At 32.7% G+C, this 23,244-nt stretch overlaps 1 protein-coding gene, 1 long non-coding RNA gene and 1 pseudogene across 2 annotated transcripts in view; all 3 read right to left on the reverse strand.

Annotated features, from left to right (window-relative positions):
- Positions 1-20,123, reverse strand: part of LOC147910759 (uncharacterized) — a 71,357-nt gene extending 51,234 nt beyond the window's left edge. Inside the window, exon 1 of the long non-coding RNA XR_015546878.1 lies at positions 19,019-20,123. This is a non-coding gene — a long non-coding RNA (uncharacterized LOC147910759). The remainder of the gene's footprint in view (positions 1-19,018) is intronic.
- Positions 7,391-19,019, reverse strand: LOC147910761 (uncharacterized; annotated as a pseudogene).
- Positions 20,124-20,272: 149 nt separating the features above from the next.
- NFRKB (nuclear factor related to kappaB binding protein) overlaps positions 20,273-23,244 on the reverse strand; it is a 47,862-nt gene continuing 44,890 nt past the window's right edge. Inside the window, exon 16 of the mRNA XM_087411726.1 lies at positions 20,273-21,625. Within this exon, the coding sequence (XP_087267852.1) occupies positions 21,209-21,625 (417 nt within the window). The 3' untranslated portion in view covers positions 20,273-21,208. The remainder of the gene's footprint in view (positions 21,626-23,244) is intronic.

Consider the following 23,244-nt stretch of genomic DNA (forward strand, 5'->3'; position numbering starts at 1 on the left):
AATGTCTATGCCTTTTCAATCCTGAATGCATATTTATTGATTTATAGGGATTGCATACAGCATATCCCTATGCCTTTCAATCTAAAAATAATATTAGCATTTTCTGTGTATCATGAATACTATTCAATTCAGAATTGTGAATATGAAATAAAATTTTTTTTTAATTTAGTCAAATTAAAAAATAATATCAGTAATTTCTGTGCAACATGAATACTGTTCAATTCAATATTCTGAATATGAAATGTAGTTTTTCAATCTAATTGAATAAAACAAGTTTTTATTTAATAACATTACAATCCGAAGCGCCACTACGGTAAGTATTAAGATGTTGAACTAATATATATATTATTCAAACGAATGAATTAATTTCAGAAATAATAATTACGTGTCGATATGGTTGTCGACATTAACGCAATTAATCTGAAATGTAATAATCCCCCCAAAATTCCCCAAATTAATCTTAAAAAACTGTAATAAACTTATTGCGAAAAAATATTGCCTCGGCCGGGAGTCGAACCCGGATCTCTTGCATTCCGTGCGACCGTCCTGAGCCTTTAGACTACCGAGACCTTAGCAATAATTTTTCGCAATAACCGATATGTATCGAGAGTAACGCATTATTTCAGCGCGCGTTTATAAACAATAAGACAGGAAACAAGACCGTTTATATTAAATAACATTACAATCCGAAGCGCCACTACAGTCTAAGTATTAAGATGTTGAACTAATATATATATTATTCAAACGAATGAATTAATTTCAGAAATAATAATTACGTGTCGATATGGTTGTCGACATTAATGCAATTAATCTGAAATGTAATAATCCCCCCAAAATTCCCCAAATTAATCTTAAAAAATTGTAATAAACTTATTGCGAAAAAATAAAAGTTAAAAATAAATAAAAGTTTTTATTTAAAAATGGATCATAAATGCTACTTAAATAGTTCTAAGTAAAATAAAATAATAAAATTATAAGTAGTAATAAAATTAAGTAGGAAATTTTTCGTTTTAATCCAACTAAGTTCAAAAAAGTTCAAAAAAGTAACGTAAAAATAATTGAGTTATGTTCTTTTGTTTCTCTTTGATTAGAAGTACAATGAATGGTCGATGTGAACATTCGCAAACCAAATCGAACACAGCCCGAATATTAGGCTAATCACGGCGCGCGACATCGAGCTAAACGAGTTAATTTATCCGACATCCAATGTTGTCTGATAATAATGTAAATTGTTTATATTTTATTATATTTGTCAAATGATGATATTTTTATTATATCTATAATTTCGTTAATAGTTTAACTAGTTGTAATTGAAGTAAAGAATGAATAATATTTACCAATTGAAGAAGTGGTATAGTGGGTAACGTAGAAGATTCATAATCCAGAAGTTCCAGGTTCGAATCTCACTAAAGTGCGTTTTTTAATACCAATTTGAAATAGTTAATTTCAGGTATAATTATTATTAACATCTTAGGAATAAAATTTGTGACTCTTAAATATATAATAAATATATTTTTATTTTTCGAATATTAAACTAGTGTCAACTCGGATCCAATTTATTCAATCCATTTTCATGGATTTAAAGTACGCATTAAAAAAATTTTAATCCATTTTAATCCATTCTCGTGGGTGCGTAGTTATAAAATAACATTTACATATACGCAAATATGTGCATATACAAAAATTCACAATTCGCGCCTATTAGCCTTGTTCCTTATTGTTTTCTGCTACAAAAGGTCAGAAAGGATTTTCAGACCAAATCTTGAGTAGATACACGATGTGACAGTGTATCATTACATCCTTGTTATTCGACAAGGCTAACATTGCACTATGTCACTTGTAGGAAGACACACGATGCTTTATTACAATATACAAAGTATAAAAATCAGAGCTAGAATTATTATAATATATTAAAAAGAAAATGAACATTCCATCTGATGAACTTATTTTCATTGTATTCATATTATCTCTCTCTCTTTCTCTCTCTCTCTCTCTCTCTCTCTCTCTCTCTCTTTCTCTCTCTCTCTCTTTTTCTCCTACCTATTTTACTACTAAACACTAAGAGCTTTAAATTTGGAATTACTCTGACACGAAGCATTTTTACTGTTTGATCTATTTGAATATAATTTTTTCATAAAAATAGATTTTTTCTGTTATTAAATTGAATTTTCTTATAATTAATTTATTTTATATATTATACATATATATATACATATATATACACATAGATGTACTTCAGGACATTCAATTTTGGCTAAGGTATATCATTCATTTGACTTTATATAACGTAATTATAAAAACTTTAACTCATATGATTCCATTTTTTTTTCATTTAAACAAAGAAGTAGCTTTAATTTTTATTACTCACTGACAGAATGAAGATTTAATTTATTTATAATATTTATTTATATTGTGTCCAACCTCTGATATGATTTCAGTAATTTTATTTATATTTATTCTAACGTTTGACTATATTTTGGTTGTTGGTTTAAAATTTTTAAAGTGCGTATAAATTCAATAATTATATAAAAATATGTTCGCCCTAATATGTTTATTAATAATTTTATTTTAGAAAAAATATATGAAAAAAAGAAAAAAGAACGTAGGATTTCTAGTTCTAGGAACGTGGGATCTCTAGTTTACTGATCTCGCATCTTACGCGTACGACTATGTAATTTTTACATATTGTGTTCATGAACGTAGTATGTAACGCACATGGAAAATTATAAATAATTAATATCTCGTAAATCGCGTTGTGAAATCAATTTTGCTATTATACATTAATGGGAAAGGTATATTACTAAAATTTATTAAAACTTATATGTTAAACTCGAATGCCTTATATTGATATACGAGGTGTGGCTATTAAATAACGAGACTGACGCTGTAAAACATTTTATTTTGATTTCATACATATTTACTTATTATCATCTTCAATATACATCCCTCCTCTATCCCTACAACGCTCCATGCAAATCTTCCATTATTTGAAACAGTGCTGAAAGTCTTCTTCTGTCAGTTCCTTCAGGACGCGTGCCGCTTTCTCTTTCACAGCTTCAACGGACTCAAATCTTGTTCCTTTTAATGCAGATTTCACCTTAGGAAACAGATAGAAGTCGCACGGTGCAAGATCCGACGAATAAGGCGGATGATCTAACACTGGGATGCTGTAATTGGCTAGAAACCTCTTGACAGACAATGCGGAATGAGCCGGCGCATTGTTTTGGTGGAGAACCCATGACTTGTCTTTCCACAATTCGGGTCGTTTTTTCCTTATTCTTTCACGGAGTTCAGCAAGAACGTGAAAGTAGTAATGTTGATTAATAGTTTGACCTTTCAGGAACCCAGTGAAGGTACACAATCCCATGAATATCGAAAAAAACAATCATCATTGCTTTGAATTTTGATTTGCTCATTCGAGCTTTTTTGGCTCTCGGTGAAGTTGGACTCTTTCAGTGCATGAATTGGCGCTTCATTTCGGGATCATAAGTAAAAAACCACGATTCACATGTTATTATCCTTTTCAATAAGTTTGGGTCATTTTCAAAGTGTCAGTACAAAGATTTTTGCGAGCTTCTTGTTGTTCAAACGTGAGAATTTTAGGTACCATTTCGGCACACACTTTTTTCATGTTAAAATTGTTATGTAAAATTTGCCGTACACATTCTTTGTCAATTCCTACAGTTTCACCAATACTTAACCGACGGTCGGATCGAACCAGATTATCGATTGTTTCGATATTGTCATCCGTTTTTGACGTGGAAGGGCAACCCGGGCGTGAATCATCTTCAACGTCTTCTCGGCCGTCTTGGAAACGCTTAAACCACTCAAAAACACGTGCACGCGATAAACATTCATGGCCATACATTTCTTTCAATAAATTATAAGTTTCAGTAGCGGTTTTTCCAAGTTTCACGTGAAATTTCACAACAATTCGTTGCTCTATTGTTACACTTATCATTTTTCCGGCGAAACAAAAAAACAACTGTAATGCGAAAGAAGACTACGGTTATACGGATTTGTTTACAGAAGCGAGAGGTACTGCATTCGAAAGAGAAGGCTTCACGCTAAACAGCTGTCGGTCGCTGGTGTTTGGCGCATGCGTACTTCTTCTGTAGCAGCGTCAGTCTCGTTATTTAATAGCCACACCTCGTACATCGAGCGGCCGAGAAAGCATTTATTCGATCTTCAGTCACTTGTAGAGCAACCAGAGCGAGAACGTCGGGCTCTCATTCTCTTTCGCTGAACTCGTTCGCTCTCGATAGGAATCATGTTAGTGTTCGTACGTATATGAATACACAACCACATAAGAAGATAGAGATTATATTATCTTAAGTTAGCAGCCCTGAATCCAGAGCTTCAAAGTCTTACAACATGAAGTCTCTAAAGTCAGGACAATAAAAGGAACAGGGAACAGAGAATAGAGAATAAGAATTTCAATCTATCAGAAACTGTGTATTCCACAATACATGATTTCTGATAGGTTAAAATTCTTATTCTCTGTTCTCTGTTCCCTATTCCTTTTATTGTACGGAGCTCCTCAAATCGGATTTAGTCCATCACTTTTGTCGACCCTTAAATAAGCGATTGGTGTAAAAAGAAGCTGGCTGTCTCGTTTACTCTCGGCACGCCGCAAGCGAGCACGCGGACATAGGCTCGTGCTTGTGTGTTACAGCGCCGCACCACGATAAATGACCAAACTTATAAGCGTGGAAAAGTGACGTTTTGACGAATTTATGTTGCGTGTCATTTCGTTATTATTTAATAATTGTGAAAATGTGACTTATCTTATCAAAGTTGTAATTATCGATGAAAACTAAAGTTATCTTGGAATTTTATATGTAAAAGCGTATATTTTACTCGTTTCAACAATTATCGAACCGTGTTTCTGCCCGAATATAGGCTCACTTTACGTGCCTTTTACGATCATTTACTGACTGTCAAGGGAGAAAAGGACAAATCGATGAAAGTTTTCATCGATTTTTACAAGTATTTTAAAGCGATCTCGTCATTTCGTTTCATTCAAATTATCTTTATTTAAAAATGACATGCAACATAAATTAACGTATCATTCCTCGCTTCACGATTCCAACATATCCACAATTAGTCAGGAACTTCAATGTCCTTTTGTCGTCAAAATGACTGCAAATAACGTTAGTTCTCTCTCTCTCTCTCTCCCCCTTCCCCCTCCTCTCTCTCTCTCTCTCTCTCTCTTTCTCTCTCTACCTGGGAATGTGTAGGTTTATTGCATCGCATGTTCCAACACATATACATACATTGAATATTAGTTCTCTGCCAGATCACTTGAGGCGCGACGATTATTCTCTGTTTCCATCATTTAATACAGAGCTTGCGCTTCTCTTTGTATATGTTCTGTGTTGATTAAAATTAAAAGATTCCTTCCCTCATGACAAGGGTATGATCGTCCGGTGGTAATCCACTGCGTACATAGAAAAGAGAGGGTAAACACGTGATCGACGACAAATTACGTCAGTCTCGAATAATTTCTATTAATTCCGGAGTGTTTCGGGCTCAAACAATATATGTATATAGGCTGTGTTCGCTTTACTTATAGTGCTTGTAAGCATCATTGTCCTTGTTTAATGTTTAATAAACAATAAGGATGAAATGACGCTTAAAGCGTTGTTGTGAGCGACAAAGCGAACACAACCATGATCGCAAATCACGACTGCGAGCACGTCTTATAAGGTCATTGTATTTGATCACAGATTAACATGAAGTGTAAAAACAATATGAAAATATGAAGAGCACATAAGAGTCACAATGCAATTAATAAATAAGATCTATAGTATAATATTGTATATTAATAGCATAAAAGTTCTATAAATAAGTTCTATAAATGCATTACATGTTTCGACTTCTTCATTGAGCCATCTTCAGATACTCATTATCAATATGCAGTCAACATATTACTTTAGATTAGGATTAACCTGATGATATAGATAATATTATTTTAAAATTATTGGAACGAATGGATGGATATTCCATAAAGAATGAAGAAGATTACTCGTCTACGGTTTACAAATTGAATGTTTGAAATTTTTCGTTGTTTTAAAGAAGCAAATGATATTAAAAATGGTTAAAGCAAACAATAATTTCATCCAATACACTCACCCGTCAATTCTCAATTTCATTTCTTATATTAATAACTTTGTCAGAACAATTAAAACGATTAAATCAACGATGATGTGAGATAATGAATTCCAGTCAGAAAGTCTTCAAAAAATAATATATATTCACAGAAATAAATGATGTGTGTCAAGAAGTAAAATTTTAAACTTAAAATTGTGTAATCAGTAAGGCAGTTAAATATTTTTTGAAGAGAAATAAGACAAATTGACAATGACTAAGATAAAAATAATATCAAATTATGTTTGAGATAGAGGCATAGGCTTTGTTTAGTCCATCTGTGTCGGTTTGTTAAATTCATCTTTGATACAATCAGTAACAGAATTAAGAACATTCAGAGAGAAAAACTCCGTCACAGAACGTCTTGAAAAAAAGTGATGGGTAAAAATATAAATCAGGGGAGCCACCCCCAATGACCTTGATCTTGCTATGTTGTCAAGGTCATGACCCCGAGTGACCTTGAGGAAGTTTTAATTGTAGGCCGTTACTCGTTAAGAAGTTATAAACGAAAGAAGTTTAAGAAATAACTTCTTTTTACTATATGAATTTACTGCTTTAAAGTATATTCCCTCTCTCCCTGCTTCAAGGGCGCATGACTCTCACTTTCGACTCTCACCCCCCTTCCCCCTGCTTCAGGGGCGCCCGACTCTCACTTTCGACTCTTACTCCCCCTCCCTCCTGCTTCAGGAGCGCCTGACACTCACCTTCGCATGAAAAGTCGTTGCCTTCCTAAGTAAAGGAGAGGAAGTAAATCTCGCTTCGCGAGATCAATACATTGATCTTGGATTACAATGATATATCTTTGTTTTGATTTCTTCAATCATTTTGAATAGTATCGATCGATATGTTTCAGTGAGTCTCAGTCAGTCAGATTATTTCGACACAAGTAAGACGCTTTACAAACGTTGAAAATGTATTTACATGAATTCATTAATATGACTTACAAGAAGGTAAGAGTCGGGTGCCCCTGAAGCAGAGGGAGCGGGGGGGGTGAGAATCGAAGGTGAGAGTCGTGCGCCCTTTTGCAGAGGGGGAGGGAATGTACTTTAAAGCATATAGTAAAAAGAAGTTATTTCTTAAACTTCTTTGATTTATAACTTCTTAACGAGTAACGTCCTGCAATTAAAACTTCCTCAAGGTCACTCGAGGTCATGACCTTGACAACATATATCAAGGTCAAGATCATTGGGGGTGGCTCCCCTGATCTACATTTTTACCAAGCGATGGAAGAGATAATACATTTCGGTTCACGGTTCCGTTCATTCCAAAGGTAACTGAAAAATTTAAACAGCTTAATAAAAAAGACGTTAAAGTCTCCTTTTATAACAAATTAAATAAATATATAAAGGTACAAAAAGATCCGCGTCCACCTAAATAATCCGCCTAAATAAAAACAATGTTAGTTATAAAATTAAGTGCGACAATTATGATACAACCTATGTTGGACAGACGGACAGACAGCTCAAAACCAGGATTGCTGAACATCATAATCATATTCGATGGAATACGTCTGCTCGTTCTGTGTAATTATCGATCATAGGTTGTAATTGAACCACGAATTTGATTGGAACATCCAAATTTTGGACGAAAAACCGTGCTATTATAAGTATCTAATATCTGAGATAATAAATATTAAAAAGCAAAGTAACAATCTTAATTTAAATCGACATAGAGAGACTAAGCAAAGCCTATATCTATATCATAAACAAAATTTAATATTATTTTTATCTTAGTCATTGTCAATCTGTCTAATTTTTCCTCAAAAAGTATCTGACTTATGACATGCCTGATTACACAATTTTAAATTTAAAATTTTACTTCTTGACACACATATAATTTGTTTCTGTGAATGTTTACTATTTTTCGAAGACTTTTGACTAGAATTCGTCTTTTATATTGTTTAAATTTTTCAGTCACCTTTGGAATGAACAGAACCGTGGACCAAATGTATTGTATTATCTCACATCATCATTGATGTTTTAATTGTTCTGACAAAGTTATTAATATAAGAAATGAAGTTGGCGATTGACGAGTGAGTATTTTAACTTAGATGAAATTATTGCTTATTTTAACCATTTTTAACATCATTTCCTTCTTTAGAACTAGAGAAATTTCAAACATTTGGTTTGTATGCGAATAATCTTCTCCATTCTTTGTGGATGTTCATCCGTAGCCAATATAACTTCGAAATAAGGTAAATGTCCCTATTTGTGACCATGCAAGATAGTCGCATGAGTTAATAAGAATAAAAAATATTAAAAAATGATTGAAATCAGGGATCAATTATATCGAACTCAAGATTAATCATTTTTATATCGAAAAACATGTTTTATTCTAATTCTAAGCATAATCTAATAAAAATAAAAAAAGAAATAGCGGACTATGTAAATGTACTTGTGACTGTTTAAATTTAATCTGGCCCTATTAGTGACATCACTGTCTGTCCTGGTTAGTAACTGGTGCAGCAGATGAAATGTACCATTTTAATGATTGGCGAATTAATTTTCTTTCTTATTCAGGTTGGTTCGCAGTTCATTCTTAATTTCAAAACCGCTTCAAGCAATGTCTTAAGATGCTAATATGGCTCTCTGATCGACTCATGACATCTTAAGTACCAACTTAAGACTATTTCGAAACATTTCTCCCATAAAGATTAAAATTGGGAAAAAATTAATCTTAATAGATTTGTGATTTTCGCGTTATTTGAAATTCTCAAAACTTTTGTACTTAAAACGAGAGGAATACTTATATATTTGGGTATTAAAGAAAAAAAAAATCTTTTTCCAAAATGGAAGAGGCCAAGGTTTTCAAGATTGTCGTTATAGATTCCAATTTCGTTAGCATATCTGAATTTGCCTAACAAATCTTTATCGATATTACTCTCAATAAATAATAAATGATTTTCAACATTCTGTTCTGTACCGAAGTTACATTACTGTATCATGTTTTTTCTTCTGCAACAATTGATTGTATTGAAATGCGCTGAAAATGGAAAAAGACCACATTTCCTGAAACCATTGCTCTTGGAAGTTCTACATATTCAATAGCAATTTTAAGGATTGGACCAAAATGTTCTCTTCTTAAATTTCTTTGATTTTGCATTCTCCAATCGTTTACGCAGTCTCTCCATTTTGATTTAAGCGTCCGAACCAGAACAACGTCAAGTGGCTGAATCAGATGTGTCGCGTTCAGGAACAATGCAATAAATTCTATTTCATGATTCATACAAAACTCGGCAAGTGGTAACGTCATGTGTGAAGAGTGTCCATCGACATATAGAATAACCGGCTTCTTGATGTTCTGTGCTATCAACCACGGTTCAAAAATATTTCTTATTATATTCATAGAAAGTTTCAGCCACCATCCACTTTCTGACTTTCCGATACCTCAACTAATTGGTACACTTTGCGAGATGCTGGGAATTCTTTCATGCAGAAAAATTATCATTGGAGGAACCAATGTACCCATAGCGTTTGTCATGAATAGCACCGTCAAGCATTCCTTCTTATCATTTTGCGTGAAATTATAAACTGCCTTATCTCCTCTTTTAATAAGCACACACTCCCCTTTTGGACAAAGATAGAAAGCAATTAAATATCTGAGTTCCATCAATATTTATTAACTGTTTCTTAGTTAAATGTTGTTCGTAATTATTTCTCATTCAAATCTCGATAAAAATATACTCATTTGATGCGTGAAAATAAAGATTTGACAGAAAAAAAGCACTATTCTGTGAACAGAGATATTAGTCTGATATTTAATGTGTCTTTAATCAAACTTGATGTCTATTCAGATTAAAAAATCTGTCACTGCCACAAAATATATGATGCGAACATGCGTTGCAGTCGCATTTTCGTGATCTATGGTCACAAGTTATAATACATACTCGTTGTACAGAGCACGAAATTTGAACTGAACAGCACACACTAGTATGATAAGCTTTCTTAATTTGGTCAAAGAAATTACTCAATGTTTACTTGTAAACAAACAATTTAAAGCTGTGATCATAAATAGATACAGAAATATATGATGTCCCATTTAGTGACCTAATCAAAAGTTACTAAAATTTTCCCTCGAGTATATATCAAATATTTTCATTTTATTCATACAAATGCAACTCATACTTGTCTAGAAACATATAGAGATGAGTATTAATTGTTTTCTTTTCAAAAAAAGGAACGAAATTTAATGTTATGGCTAGTTTTCTTGAGATGATCACAAATGGAAACATGCATGTTTTGTTGCACCTATTTGTCACATTCATCTATATATAAAATTACCAACCTTTTTTAGAATCCACACAATAGCACAATTTAAATATTCACTGACACTTTTGCGAAAAAATTGTTCTTAAACATTTTATCCCGGACGACATAACAAAGATGTGAGTGCCGTGACAAACGCTATCTCTACTAACATAGCGACAAATACGTGCTCAATTTGCCATCGATGAAGACACGAGCACCTTATTTCACATTTTCACGAGTATTTGTTAGTTAAGTATCACTGAAACCATATCTCGAACCTTGGCTAACTAATCGCTAAACCCTTTGAACCCACTGATGAAGATAAATTACTTAAAACTTTTGATTAATTTAATAAAAGTCCATGAGTGGTCATAAATAGGGCCATGGTCACAAATAAGGACATTTACCTTAATATCGTCTATATCATCAGGTTAATCCTAATCTAAAGTAATATGTTGACTGAATATATAGTAACGAATATCTATATCTGAAGATGACTCAATGAAGAAACCGAAACATGTAATACGTTATTTATAGAATTTTTATAGTATTAATATACAATATTATATTATAGGTCTTATATATACGCTTATTTGCATTGTGACTCTTATGTATACTTCATATCTTCGTATTGTTTTTTAGAAAACTAAGAGTTCTGTACTTCTTAATAAAATGTAAAGTAAAAAACTGTCAAAATTATTATCGAAAAACGGAAAATCATCAGGTTAAATATTTTTCATTTCCGAAAGACGAAGCAATTTGCGTTAAATGGCGTAAAGTCTGTGCAAATCGAGATTCCGTTTCCGTTATCAAAGATATCGTTGTTTCATACTATATTTAGTTTAAACAATAGTTTGAACAATAAATTATCTCGGAAAGAATAATTTTTAACGAAATAATTATTGTCTAATGCATTCCACAGATTATAAGATGATGTTATAAAAATGAATTTTTCAGCGAATTCTATAATATATTTATAGAATATTATATATTTTATAATATTCTATAATATTAATTGACGTATATTAAAATATTTTTGTATTTATAATATTGTTTTTTAATATTTATTTTGTGTTTAATATCTTTTGTATTTATTAACGTGTATTGCAAGGAGCGCTAAGTATGTATACTGATAAATAATATATTCGAATTTACCGTAACTTATCAACAATTCTGATTGGTCACTCGACTGTCACGTGATTACATCTTGCGCATAAGCATACCCATAGTATAAGGTATTTCATTGCGCATAATGGCCGACAGACTAAATTAGGACAATTAATCAAGTATTTATCCTAAATCAGAATAACCAATCAAATGTTTATCCTAAATTTAGGACAAATTTTTTGATCAAAGAGCAGCCACTATGTTGAAGATGACTGTGCATCTTTGAGAATGAAATACTTTATATTCTTATATACCCTTATCATGTCCTCCCTTAGGCCGATATTCACGGTTCTTATTTCAAGACCGGCTTAAGTAATATCTTAAGACGCTAATGCGGCCTTCTGATTCGCGACACCTCAAGGAATTTAAGATGATCTTGAATATAAGAACTGATTATGAATACCGGCCTTAGACTGGTATTCATAGACGGATCTTATATTCAAGCCCGTCTTAAGTACAGTCTTAAGAAGTCACGAACTAATCAGAAGACCGTATTGGCGTTAGACATTACTTAAGACATTACTTAAGATAGTCCTCAAATAAGAACGAACTATGAATACCGGCCTTAAAGATTTCTTATATATTCTCTCTGGTTTAGAAAATAATTCACTTAAAAAATAGTCGCCTTTCTTTGAACCTCCTGAAAATAATCACTCCTTTTTTCCAATAAATAAACAAATTCAGTCGCCTTCCTCTGAACCTCCTGAAAATTAATAATCATTCCTCCTCTTTTCTCCAGTAAACGAACAAATTATTCTATCATCTACCCTAACCGTTTTAATTCAAATGATCTTGAAGAACTTTTTTAAGAATCCTTAACCTTTAAATTATTCTAAAATAATGTTCTTGAATGTAGGACCTTTCAGGTATTCGCCAAACGAAAAAATAATAATCCTTCTCTTCTTTCATTATCCCTATTATTTCTCATTCCATAAGATCAAACCTTAGATTCTTTTAACACATTCCTTGAAACATGATTGAATGATTTATTCTTATATATATTCGTATTCCGTTAATTAATTAAACTAATTTATGTAAAATAATGAACAGGAGATAGGTCCAAATTCTTAAACACTTTCCAAGATCCTATTCAACTCCTTCCGAATAAATGTGAAATCATCCATAGATCATAACGTGACACAAACAATTTACACATTTTCATTTTAGAGTAAATAATTTAATTATATTGGGTCATTTAAAAAGTATCCGCGGTTTTTTGTCACTATATGTGTGTTGATGGTGATATATCTAGTGACACAGTACCGCGGATACTTTTTAGATGACCCAATATTTAATTATACAGGGTATCTCTTAAGATGGATCGGGGCCACATTGGGAGCGGAGAATGGATCAAAGGGAATAAAAAATTCTTATACCATTTTGAGATACTCGCTGTAGTTTTCGAATAGAAAAGAAAACGTCTAAACCAATATGCGGTTAAGCCGCGCCGCACGAATTCATAAGATGACCCACATTCGAGCGGTGATGAAGCGCCCCCCTTCCCTGCACGCTACAGCCGCCGCTGTCGCGTAATTTAATTATATAATTTTTTATTTTGAGAATTTTAAAATTATGTTTAGATATACAATAATTACCTTCATTATTATGTTATTACAAATTTTTTTTTATTTGATTAAAATTTATTTAAGACTATTTGCATGAATTTATTTTAATTCCACCTTCTTTCGCATTCCTCCTCTCACAAGGTCGTAAGGTCCTATCCCAAGTCACATGGAATGATTTCCTTTTGACTTAAAAGTAGACCAACCAGCACTATTTCAAGTAATGTCATTGTGTTTGTATGTACGTAGACTTCCGTTTTGAAATTTAAATTGAGTGATACGCGCGATAAGACATCGATCCACTGCCTTAATCTGAGACAATAACACAGTCGATGTTTTAAGATTTTTTCTACTGTTTGAATAAAAGATACTATTTTCGATGTATTTTCGCACGTTGAACAATCCGACACAATCCGACAATGAAATTGCTTTATTACGTTAGGTTTTTGCGAAAAGTGAAGTTGAAAGGTGACAAAATTGATGTTTTTTGACATATTTGTGATTTTTTTACTGGTGAAGTAAATTTTTTTTCTATTTTTGTTTACGGTATCTTAAAGTGCCAACTTTTATCTTTAAAATATATTTTTTTAACGCCGTACGTTTTTTCACCGAGATAATCTCTGCGTAGTCACAAAGAAAAGTTTTGAACTAAAAATGTTTTTGAAGAAAAAATTTTAAGAATTGTGTGATGATTTTAGTAGTAAGATTTTTAAGGTCACTAAATTCGAATCTGAAGTCAAATTTTCGAAATTCAAAATGGAGAATCCAATAAGGCGGAAAAATTTGTCCACAAAACTTGTCTCGCAAAAAAATTATCACTAAAATTTGTCATTTGCGTTTTAATTTAATTTAAAAAATATTGTTTACAATATTAATTTTGGAATTTTAAACATTTGTAAAAGAATTTCAAATTTGAATTAAGTAAAAAAATTGTTAACTGGGCAGAGAAGATCGTGCATTCTGTTTTTTATGTCTGTAGACTATTTAGCCATAAAGAGTCATAAAAATTTTACAATATTTCTATGTTTCCCAGAGTACACCACGTGGAGGTAGTCTACATTACACTCCTTTTTTTATTTTATATTTTTTTATTTTTATTGCTTTTTAAATTTGTTCAGATTTATAATTTTATATATATGAATTTTTTTATCTGTTCTCTTAAATTACAGTAACTAAAGTATTGTAAATATTATTTACTAGAGCTTTAGTTATATATTGTTAAAGCAACGTCTCACATGCTTTCTTTTATGAAATTATTCCGGTTCCTTACGATTAAGACATTAAGAGTGGAACAAAACATCAAGGAGAACAAAAGTCTTACACAATTTCGAGATATCTGGTATAATTTTCGAATTAAAAAAGAAAATGTCTAAGCTAATGTGCAGTGAAACCGGGCCGCTATCCTTTTCCTCGCCCCTCCCCCCCCCCCCCCCATGCGCGCCGATGCTATGGAGTGAGGCACGATGAATCGTACTACGAATTCGTGCGGCGCGGCTTCACCGCACATTGGCTTAGACGTTTCCTTTTTTTTTTAATTCAAAAACTATAGCGAATATCTCAAAATGGTGTAAGACTTTTTTGTTCCCCTTGACTCATTCACTGTTGGTGTCCCTGATTACTCAGCCAAGAACTCTGCGTTGACGATGGCAACATAGAATCAGACGGCGGTCTGGTGAAATGGTAGCCACACATTTAAGCACGAGTCCACGTGTCCTCGCCTGCGGTGCGCCGAGAGTGAACGAGACAGCGAAACTTCTTCTTACACTAATCACTTGTTTCAGTGTGTGAAGTGATTGAAAATGCTTTCTCGGCAATCTCGACCCTAAGCATCAAGAGGCGGGGGGCATTCTAAATAACATATAAATTTTAATAAATTGTAGTAATACCCATTAATCCAGAATAGTAATAAATCATGTTAAATGCAACAGTTTACGATTTAATTGTTACAATTTTTCATGCGCGTTATATAGTATACCTCTCTTTCATATACACGAGTAGCAAGAATAGAAGTAGAATTTTACCGAAAAAAAATTATAACCAGCATTTTTCTTCACGAAAGTCTCGAAAGAGACTATCAGAAAAGAAATGCTATATGTTTGAGACTCGAAACTTGTGAAGAAAGTATGCAAAAAAAATTGAATAATTGCAAAAAGCACGTTTTTCGCTTATAAAACGAAAGATATTGATTGTATGGAAAAAAATTCGGTATAAAAAATGTAGGTATACTTATAAAATGAACATTATAATCGATATATTAGTTCAGTAGAAAAAAAATAAAAACATCAAAAAAGGCCTTTTTTTCACTCACTCTGTGTTCATTCAAATTTAAACTCAAAGCTTTGAAATTCTAGTAAAATGTAATCCTCATAATGACGCACAAATCTAGCCCTGAACAAGCCTGAAATGTTCATTAATTTTTGCAAAAAGCTATTTGTTCACTAAAAATCTGTCTGCGGAAAACTTAATTTCTTCATCTTTGAGCAGTCGCACAGCAATTTACAGGGATTTTGCTTCTTCAAGAGTTGCATTATCACATACACTTAATAACAAAACGATTTTTTTAATAAAATCGTTTTTAAATCGCAGTTAAACTATTATAAAACGACCTTAAAAAGTGGATATCTTTTTCCACATAAAAAAATGGAAATAATTTCATTAATATGCATCATATCAAATAGCCATGAAGCATTCGAAATCTAACATTTTTCTACGAATTTAAAAAAAAAGATTACTCTCCGATTATTAGGAACCGAGATAACAATTTTTTTTCAAAAAATCACTGCTCTAGTTTTTAAAATTAAGAGTTCCGTCTGACACCAATGGGGTTACCCTCCGCTCCTTATTGATGGCTAGGGCCGCTGAGCGGCCGAGATTGCCGAGAAAACATTTTCGATCGTTTGAAACAAGTTACTAGTGGAAGAAAAAGCTCATTGTCTCTTCTCGTTCGCTCTCGGCGCGCCGCAGGCGAGCACACGGACATGGCTCGTGCTTGTTTGTATGTTACAGCGCCACACCATGATAAATGGTTGAACTTATAGGCGTGAAAAAGTAACGTTTTGATGACGAAATTTATGTTGCGTGCCATTATCGTTATTATTTGCTTAATTGTGAAAATGTGACTTGTCTTGTACTTATCAAAGTTGTAATTCTCGATGAAAACTAAAGTTATCTTGGAATTTTATATATAAAAGCATATATTTTACTCGTTTCAACAGCTGTCGGACCATGTGTTTCTGCCCGAATATAGGCTTTACGACCATTTACTGACTGTCAAAGGAGGAAAGAACAGTTTTCATCAATTTTTACAAGTGTTTTAAAGTGATCTCGTCATTTCGTTTCTTAAATTATCTTTATTTAAAAATGACACGCAACATAAATTAACGTGTCATTTCTCGCTTCGACGTCACGATTCCAACATGGTCGCCACGACTAGTCAGGAACCTTTAGTGTAAGGAACCGAGAGAACTTCATAAAAGAAAGCATATGAGATGCTGCTTTGAATAATATATAACTAAAACCCTAGTAAAGTTAAATAACATTTACAATATTTTAGTTACTGTAATTTAAGAGAAAAGATAAAAAAATTCATATATATAAAATTATAAATCTGTAGAAATTTAAAAAGTAATAAAAATGTAGATAATAAAAACAATAAAAAATAAAAACAATGAAAAAAATAAAAATAAAAAAATATAAAATAAAAGGAGTGTAATGTAGCCTTGTCTCGTACTTATCAAAGTTGTAATTATCGATGAAAATTAAAGTTATCTTGGAATTTTCTATGTAAAAGCATATATTTTACTCGGCTGCCTCCACGTGATACACTCTGGAAAACAGAAAGATTGTAAAATTTTGTTTCTATGGTTAAATGATTTACAGACATACAATAAAAAAACAGGATGCAGGAATACAATAAAAAACAGGATGCCTTCTCTGCCTAGTTAACAATTTTTTTACTTAATTTAAATTTAAAATTCTTTTACAAATTTTTTAAAATTCCAAAATTAATATCGTAAACAATATTTTTTAAATTAAATTAAAGCGCAAATGATAAATTTTAGTGATAAAAATTTTTTTGCAAGGACAAATTTTTTCACCATATTAGATTCTCCATTTTGAATTTCGAAAATTTGATTTCAGATTCGGATTTAGTGATCTTAAAAAGCTTGCTACTAAAATCATCATACAGTTCTTAAAACTTTTTCTTCAAAAACATTTTTGGCACAAAACGTTTTTCTTTGTGACTACACAGAGATTAAAAAAAAAAAACGTACGGCGTTAAAAAAATATATTTTAAAGATAAAAGTTGGCACTTTAAGATGCCGTAAACGAAAGTAGAAAAAAAATTTACTTCGCTAGCAAAAAAATTACAAATATATCAAAAAATGTCAATTTTGATTCATTTAACTTCACTTTTCGCAAAAACCTGGTGTGATAGACCAATTTCATTGCCGGATTCATATTCAGCGCGCGAAAATACATCGAAAATGATATTTAGCAAAATCAGCAAAAATCATATCGACCAGTGTAATCCAAGCCCCTTTTTTAAATCTTTTAATTCCCGTGGAATAAAGATTCCTGGGGCTTTGACGTAACACTCTATTCTGGCACATTTTTTACATGTATTAGGTGTTGGAATTAATTCGTAGCGTTTTACAAGTGATGGGAAGTACTTTCATTAATGTATTTTTTAATGCTCATGTGAAATAAATAACATTCTTTCATTAAAAAACGCTACGAATTAATTCCAACACCTAATAATATAAAATATTTTATAAACTATTTTCATTTTTTTATAATTAATATACTTTAATACTTTTATATACAGAATAATAAAGAATTATACACAAAATAAGATGAATTAATTGGTATAAACATAATTGCTTAAAAAAATTATGGAATTTATAATATGCAATTATATTTTTTTTTTAAAAGCAACTATGCATTTTCTTTTTATTAATCGATTTATCTCATTATTCGATGCATAAAAATAGAAATACAATTATCAACATGAATAGTTCATAAAATATTTTCATTTTATTTTAACATGTGTCAGATTAAAATATAAAATATTTCGTAAATTACTGATCTTTTTAAATATTTCTTCAATATTTTTATATGCTGAATAATTAGAGGAATTATATTACAAAAAAATCATTAATCTTATTCTTTTAAATGATGATGACCTTCATATGACCTTAGAGAGTAAATTTTACTGTCTTCGTTTATTTGTCTTCTTCTAGATCATACTACTTTTTGTCTGAAAGATTTATTTTTAAAATTTACTGATTTTGAGATATTTAAGTGACTAAGGGCCGGTTGTTCTACCTTTTAGTAAATTTTACCTATTGAGTAAGTAACAAGATTACCTAATCATGCGCGGTTTCCAGATTTACCTAATAAGTATAATAAAATTTACTAAAAGGTGGAACGTGCGCGCTCGTGCGTGTGTAGAATTTATATACACATAAATAAATCGATTTAGTATTATTCGATTAATTTTATTTGATGATTTTTAAAAATCTGGCATATGTTTTCTATTAAAAATATAAGATATTATATTTGTATCAGAAGTATTTTCAGAGGTCACATTATGTCGCGAACAAGTATCTAGAAAAATTACTTATTTGGACATAAATTTATATTGTTATTATTTAAGTCATCCAAATTTAACAACATAAGTACACACAAGAAAAAAAATTTAGATTTTTGATTTAAGGAGATAAGAAAATTTAGATTTAAGGAGATGCTAAAGCTTCCTGTTTTACCCACATTTTCAAACGGTGAAAAATTTCCAAATTGGATTTACGGATTGCAAGTTATAAAATTAAAGTATAAATAGGACGTCAGCTGCACTGGATTTCATGAGAAAATCGAAAAAAATTCACTTACTTTTGGTTCGTACAGTTGTCACTTGAGATATATATTTGATATAAAAATTTCAGAGTCCATATCTTAAAAATAAGCATGCAGCTGAGGTTACATTACTATGAAACAATAGGAATGAACAATATCGAGTTTGTAAATTGAAGAAAATCTTCATCGTGAAAATACGTGTATACGGATACTTTGTGAAGACTGGGAATGACAACAGAGTCGAAATTCCGTGTAGCAGTAGTTGCGCGGTCTTGCGATAGATGGTGCTGACATATGTTAGATTGTGCGTTGCGAGCGTTAGTCGCGGCGCTGTGAGCGCCAGTGGCGGTGTTGCATGCGTCCGTCGCGGCGCTGATGCGGTCGTTCTTTCCATTTCTCCTTCGCTCTCTCTGGTGTCGTGGTGTGCCGCGTGCAGACCTCGTGTAAGTCTCTGCGATAGTCAGTAAGTTAGAACTCAGAAGTTGAGGTTCCGAATTACTTTGTGTATTCCGCGAGACCGATCATTGTTCATGTCTGTGATAATTGTTAGCGTCGTCAGATAATTTCTTAGAGTGTATTTTCATAGTTCTTGTATTGTAACTCCGCGACACAATGCTGGTATCCGAGTCGTCTTACACGCGCAATCACGTCTTTATTGTCTAATCTATATTTGTATTTAGTATTTAGTTAGTTTAATATTAAGTTTGTATTAAATCGCCTTATGGCATAAAAATCAAAAGCAGTGAGTAGCACTCATTCTCAACCTAACGATTTCCTGCCAATTGTCCTTCGCCTTTGGTTGGTAACCATCGGCGCCATATTGCACAGCAGTCGCTCCAATAGCCACAAGATAAAGAAGATGTATGCATTTGAATAAAGCTGGAAACACAATAAAAAGCACAGGCAATAGGAACAGGGAATAAGAGATTTCAACTTATCAGAAACTATGAATAATAGAATGGACGCTTTCTGATAGGTTGAAATCTTTTATTCCCTGTTTCTATTGCCTGTGCTTTTCATTGTGTTTCTAGCTTAAGACAGAACAATATATATTATATAATATAAGAAATGAATCAAAGATGTCACTACTATTATCGAATTTGGAATTAAAAGTCTGTACTATCGAGCTCGATCAAGTTCGGTAATCGATTTAGCATCCCCTTAATAATATTAATATTTAATTGCAAGTAAACTCGCATATATTTTACACATTTTTTCCACATTTTGCTTTTAATCCAATAAAAATGTTACAGATTATTATTGAATTTAAATAATCAGTGTAAGCATATATTTTTTTTCTTTATAGTTTATTTATTCACTTACTTTTTTGTATATAACTGGATGTCTCAGACTTTATGTGACATCCGTTAACTGATTCTTGAATCATTTCAATACGAAAATTTTAATATCAAAATGTCGAGGCTACAATAGTTTTTAAATGAGAAAGATTTTTAAAATTAGCCAGTTAAACTTAAATTAGTACGCTTAGGCATAACACTTGTATAGTAGTAAAGATGTTTAAAAAAGAATAGAAACTGTTGCTTGAAAATATCTTTATTACTGTGCCATGCCTGAACGCGTGAACTTTGGACAGTTTAACTTTAAAATCCCTTCTCATTAAAAAACTCCTCGACATTTTGGCACTTTCATTTCGATATGATCTCAGAAATATATACTATAACGAGAAATTTCACACGAAATCTGGAATGTATATATACACCTTGTATATATACACTGAGCGCTTTCCAATTGCTTAACACATCTTGACATCCAAAATGTAGCATTGTATACGATTCTATTGGAGCGGAATGTATACGTTGTGCACAATTTCGAATAGAGTTAGACTAAATGTAGCTTTTTTCATCTGTATTGATGTCTGTAATGAAAAAGAAGGAAAATTATCGACTACCAATTTATAGCAATTGGTAATATATAATTGTCACTAAAAAACAGCCAATTAGTAGGAGCCAATTAGTTTGTGTCGACGACACTACACTACATTAAATCCAATTACGACAATTCAAACACGATTTGTGTTATCGTGTGCACGAAAGTGTCTAATGATTTCACAATTGGAAAGCACCGAGTATGTGTAGATGTGTACGCATGCTCGCGCATGTGTGCGTGGATAAAAGAAACAATGCTAACCAAATTAAGTATAAATATATGTAAATAATATTAATTCTGTCAAGGTGTGCTGTACGAAGTATTTCTTAGTGATTGTGTTTAAAGAGTCTGCTGTTGATTCGATGCAACCTGTGTAGAGGCAATCGTTGTAGGAGCGATAACTCGAGCGTATACGGCTCCACCTGCGGTTTTTAATCCGGTAGGAGTGGGAATCACTTTGAGTCCATGTAATGTTTTGATGTTGAGCAGTTGACTCGGCAAGATAATTGGTTGCTGTGTTTGTTGTTGATGCTGTTGCTGAGAAGTGGGCTGCTTGCCTAATATTACGTTCCCACCACTAGTACTCACTGCAACTCCAACGTTTTTGTTACTGCTTGCTAATACAATAGGTTTTCCCGCAAGCTGAGCGGTAACCATTCGAACAGTTTGAGCCGGTTGAGGCTGAGATTGTTGGTGTTGTGTGCTGACTGCTATTATTTTTGATTGACTAGAAGATGCTTGCGCTTGTGGCACCACCTGTAAATATTCGTATAAAGACACGTTTACACTATCCGAATGGTATTATTTTATCCTTATTTAAGGGGTCATTCTACTGTGATGGCCAAAACATTGAGATTTTTCTTTAGGAATGTTTCTCAGTAAATACGTATTAAAAGCAATCTTGAATATTTATAAAAGTACAAGTTAATAATATAAACAAAATTTGTAAAGAATGTAATCATTGTTTTTAAGTGTTTGCTTTTGTAGCATTAATGTAGTATTTTAAAAACAGATATATGTTCATTGCGGGATTGATTTCTCGATTTATATATACCAGCTTGATCAAAAAGTTTCCGGAAGAGATCACCAGGTGATGCTCTGAGTCAGCTGATTTGAGTTCTTTTTTTTGGCTAGGTTGCCACATCTATCATTGACATTTCCATCAAATTTTATCGCCATAGCTTGACATTTGTAAAAATTACGCCGTCTTGAGTACATCTACCTCTGCGCGTGTTTTCGATTTTTACAGTTTTAAAAATGGAGTTGAATTTGCAACAACGAGTTTGTATTAAATTTTGCGTTAAAAATGGATTCAATGGTGCGAAAACCTTGGGAAATGTTGGGAAACTGTTTCGGCAGTGATGTTCTAAAGAAAACAACCGTTTACGAGTGGCATCAGAACGCTTCAGAAGTGGTCGTGAATCCGTCGAGGATAACGAACGCAGTGGCAGGCCGTCGACATCGAAAACCGACGAAAACATCAATAAAGTAAGAGAAATGTTGGCCAATAACCGCAAATTAACTATCAGAGAGCTGGCAGAGGACTTAAACATTGCTTATGGAGCCATTCAGGACATTGTAGTTAATGATTTGGGTTTGCGCCGTGTTGCTGCAAAGTTGGTCCCGAAGGAACTGAATTTCATGCAAAAAAGGGACCGCGTTGACATCGCCAAAGACATGATTTCCAAGACTGAATCCGACCCAACATTCATCAAACGCATCATTACTGGAGACGAGACGTGGGTTTATGAGTACGACACGCAATCCAGACATCAGGCGAGTGAATGGAGAGCTCCAAATGAGCCAAGACCAAAAAAACCACGTCGTTTTCAGTCGAAAAAGAAAGCGATGCTCACGGTTTTCATGGATTACAACGGTATTGTACATCACGAATTTTTGTCAGAAGGTCAGACAGTTAATAAGGAGTATTATTTGGGCGTTATGAGACGTTTGCATGAAGCAATTCGCCAAAAAAGAAAGGATTTGTGGGTAAACAACTCGTGGATTTTGCACCATGATAACGCACCGTCGCACAGTGCCATCATTATCCGTGAATTTTTGGTCAAGAACAAAACGAATACCATCCAACAGCCATCGAATTCACTCGATATGGCTCCCTGCGATTTTTTTCTGTTCGATCGAGTCAAAAAACCACTGCGGGGAACGCGTTTTAACAGCCGAAAGGAGGTAATGGAAAAATCGAAGACGGCTCTGATGGCTATACCAATAATAGAGTTCCAGAAATGTTTCGAGAGCTGGATCAAGCGCTGGCGTTGCAGTCGCTGGAGAGTACTTTGAAGGGGACAATATCACTTTTGATGAATAAACTTGTATTTTGAATTTTCTGAATGAATTCCGGAAACTTTTTGATCAAG

This window comes from Acromyrmex echinatior, chromosome 1 (genome assembly GCF_024713525.1).
Source record: "Acromyrmex echinatior isolate Ae372 chromosome 1, ASM2471352v2, whole genome shotgun sequence".
NCBI classification, from domain to species: Eukaryota; Metazoa; Arthropoda; class Insecta; order Hymenoptera; family Formicidae; genus Acromyrmex; species Acromyrmex echinatior.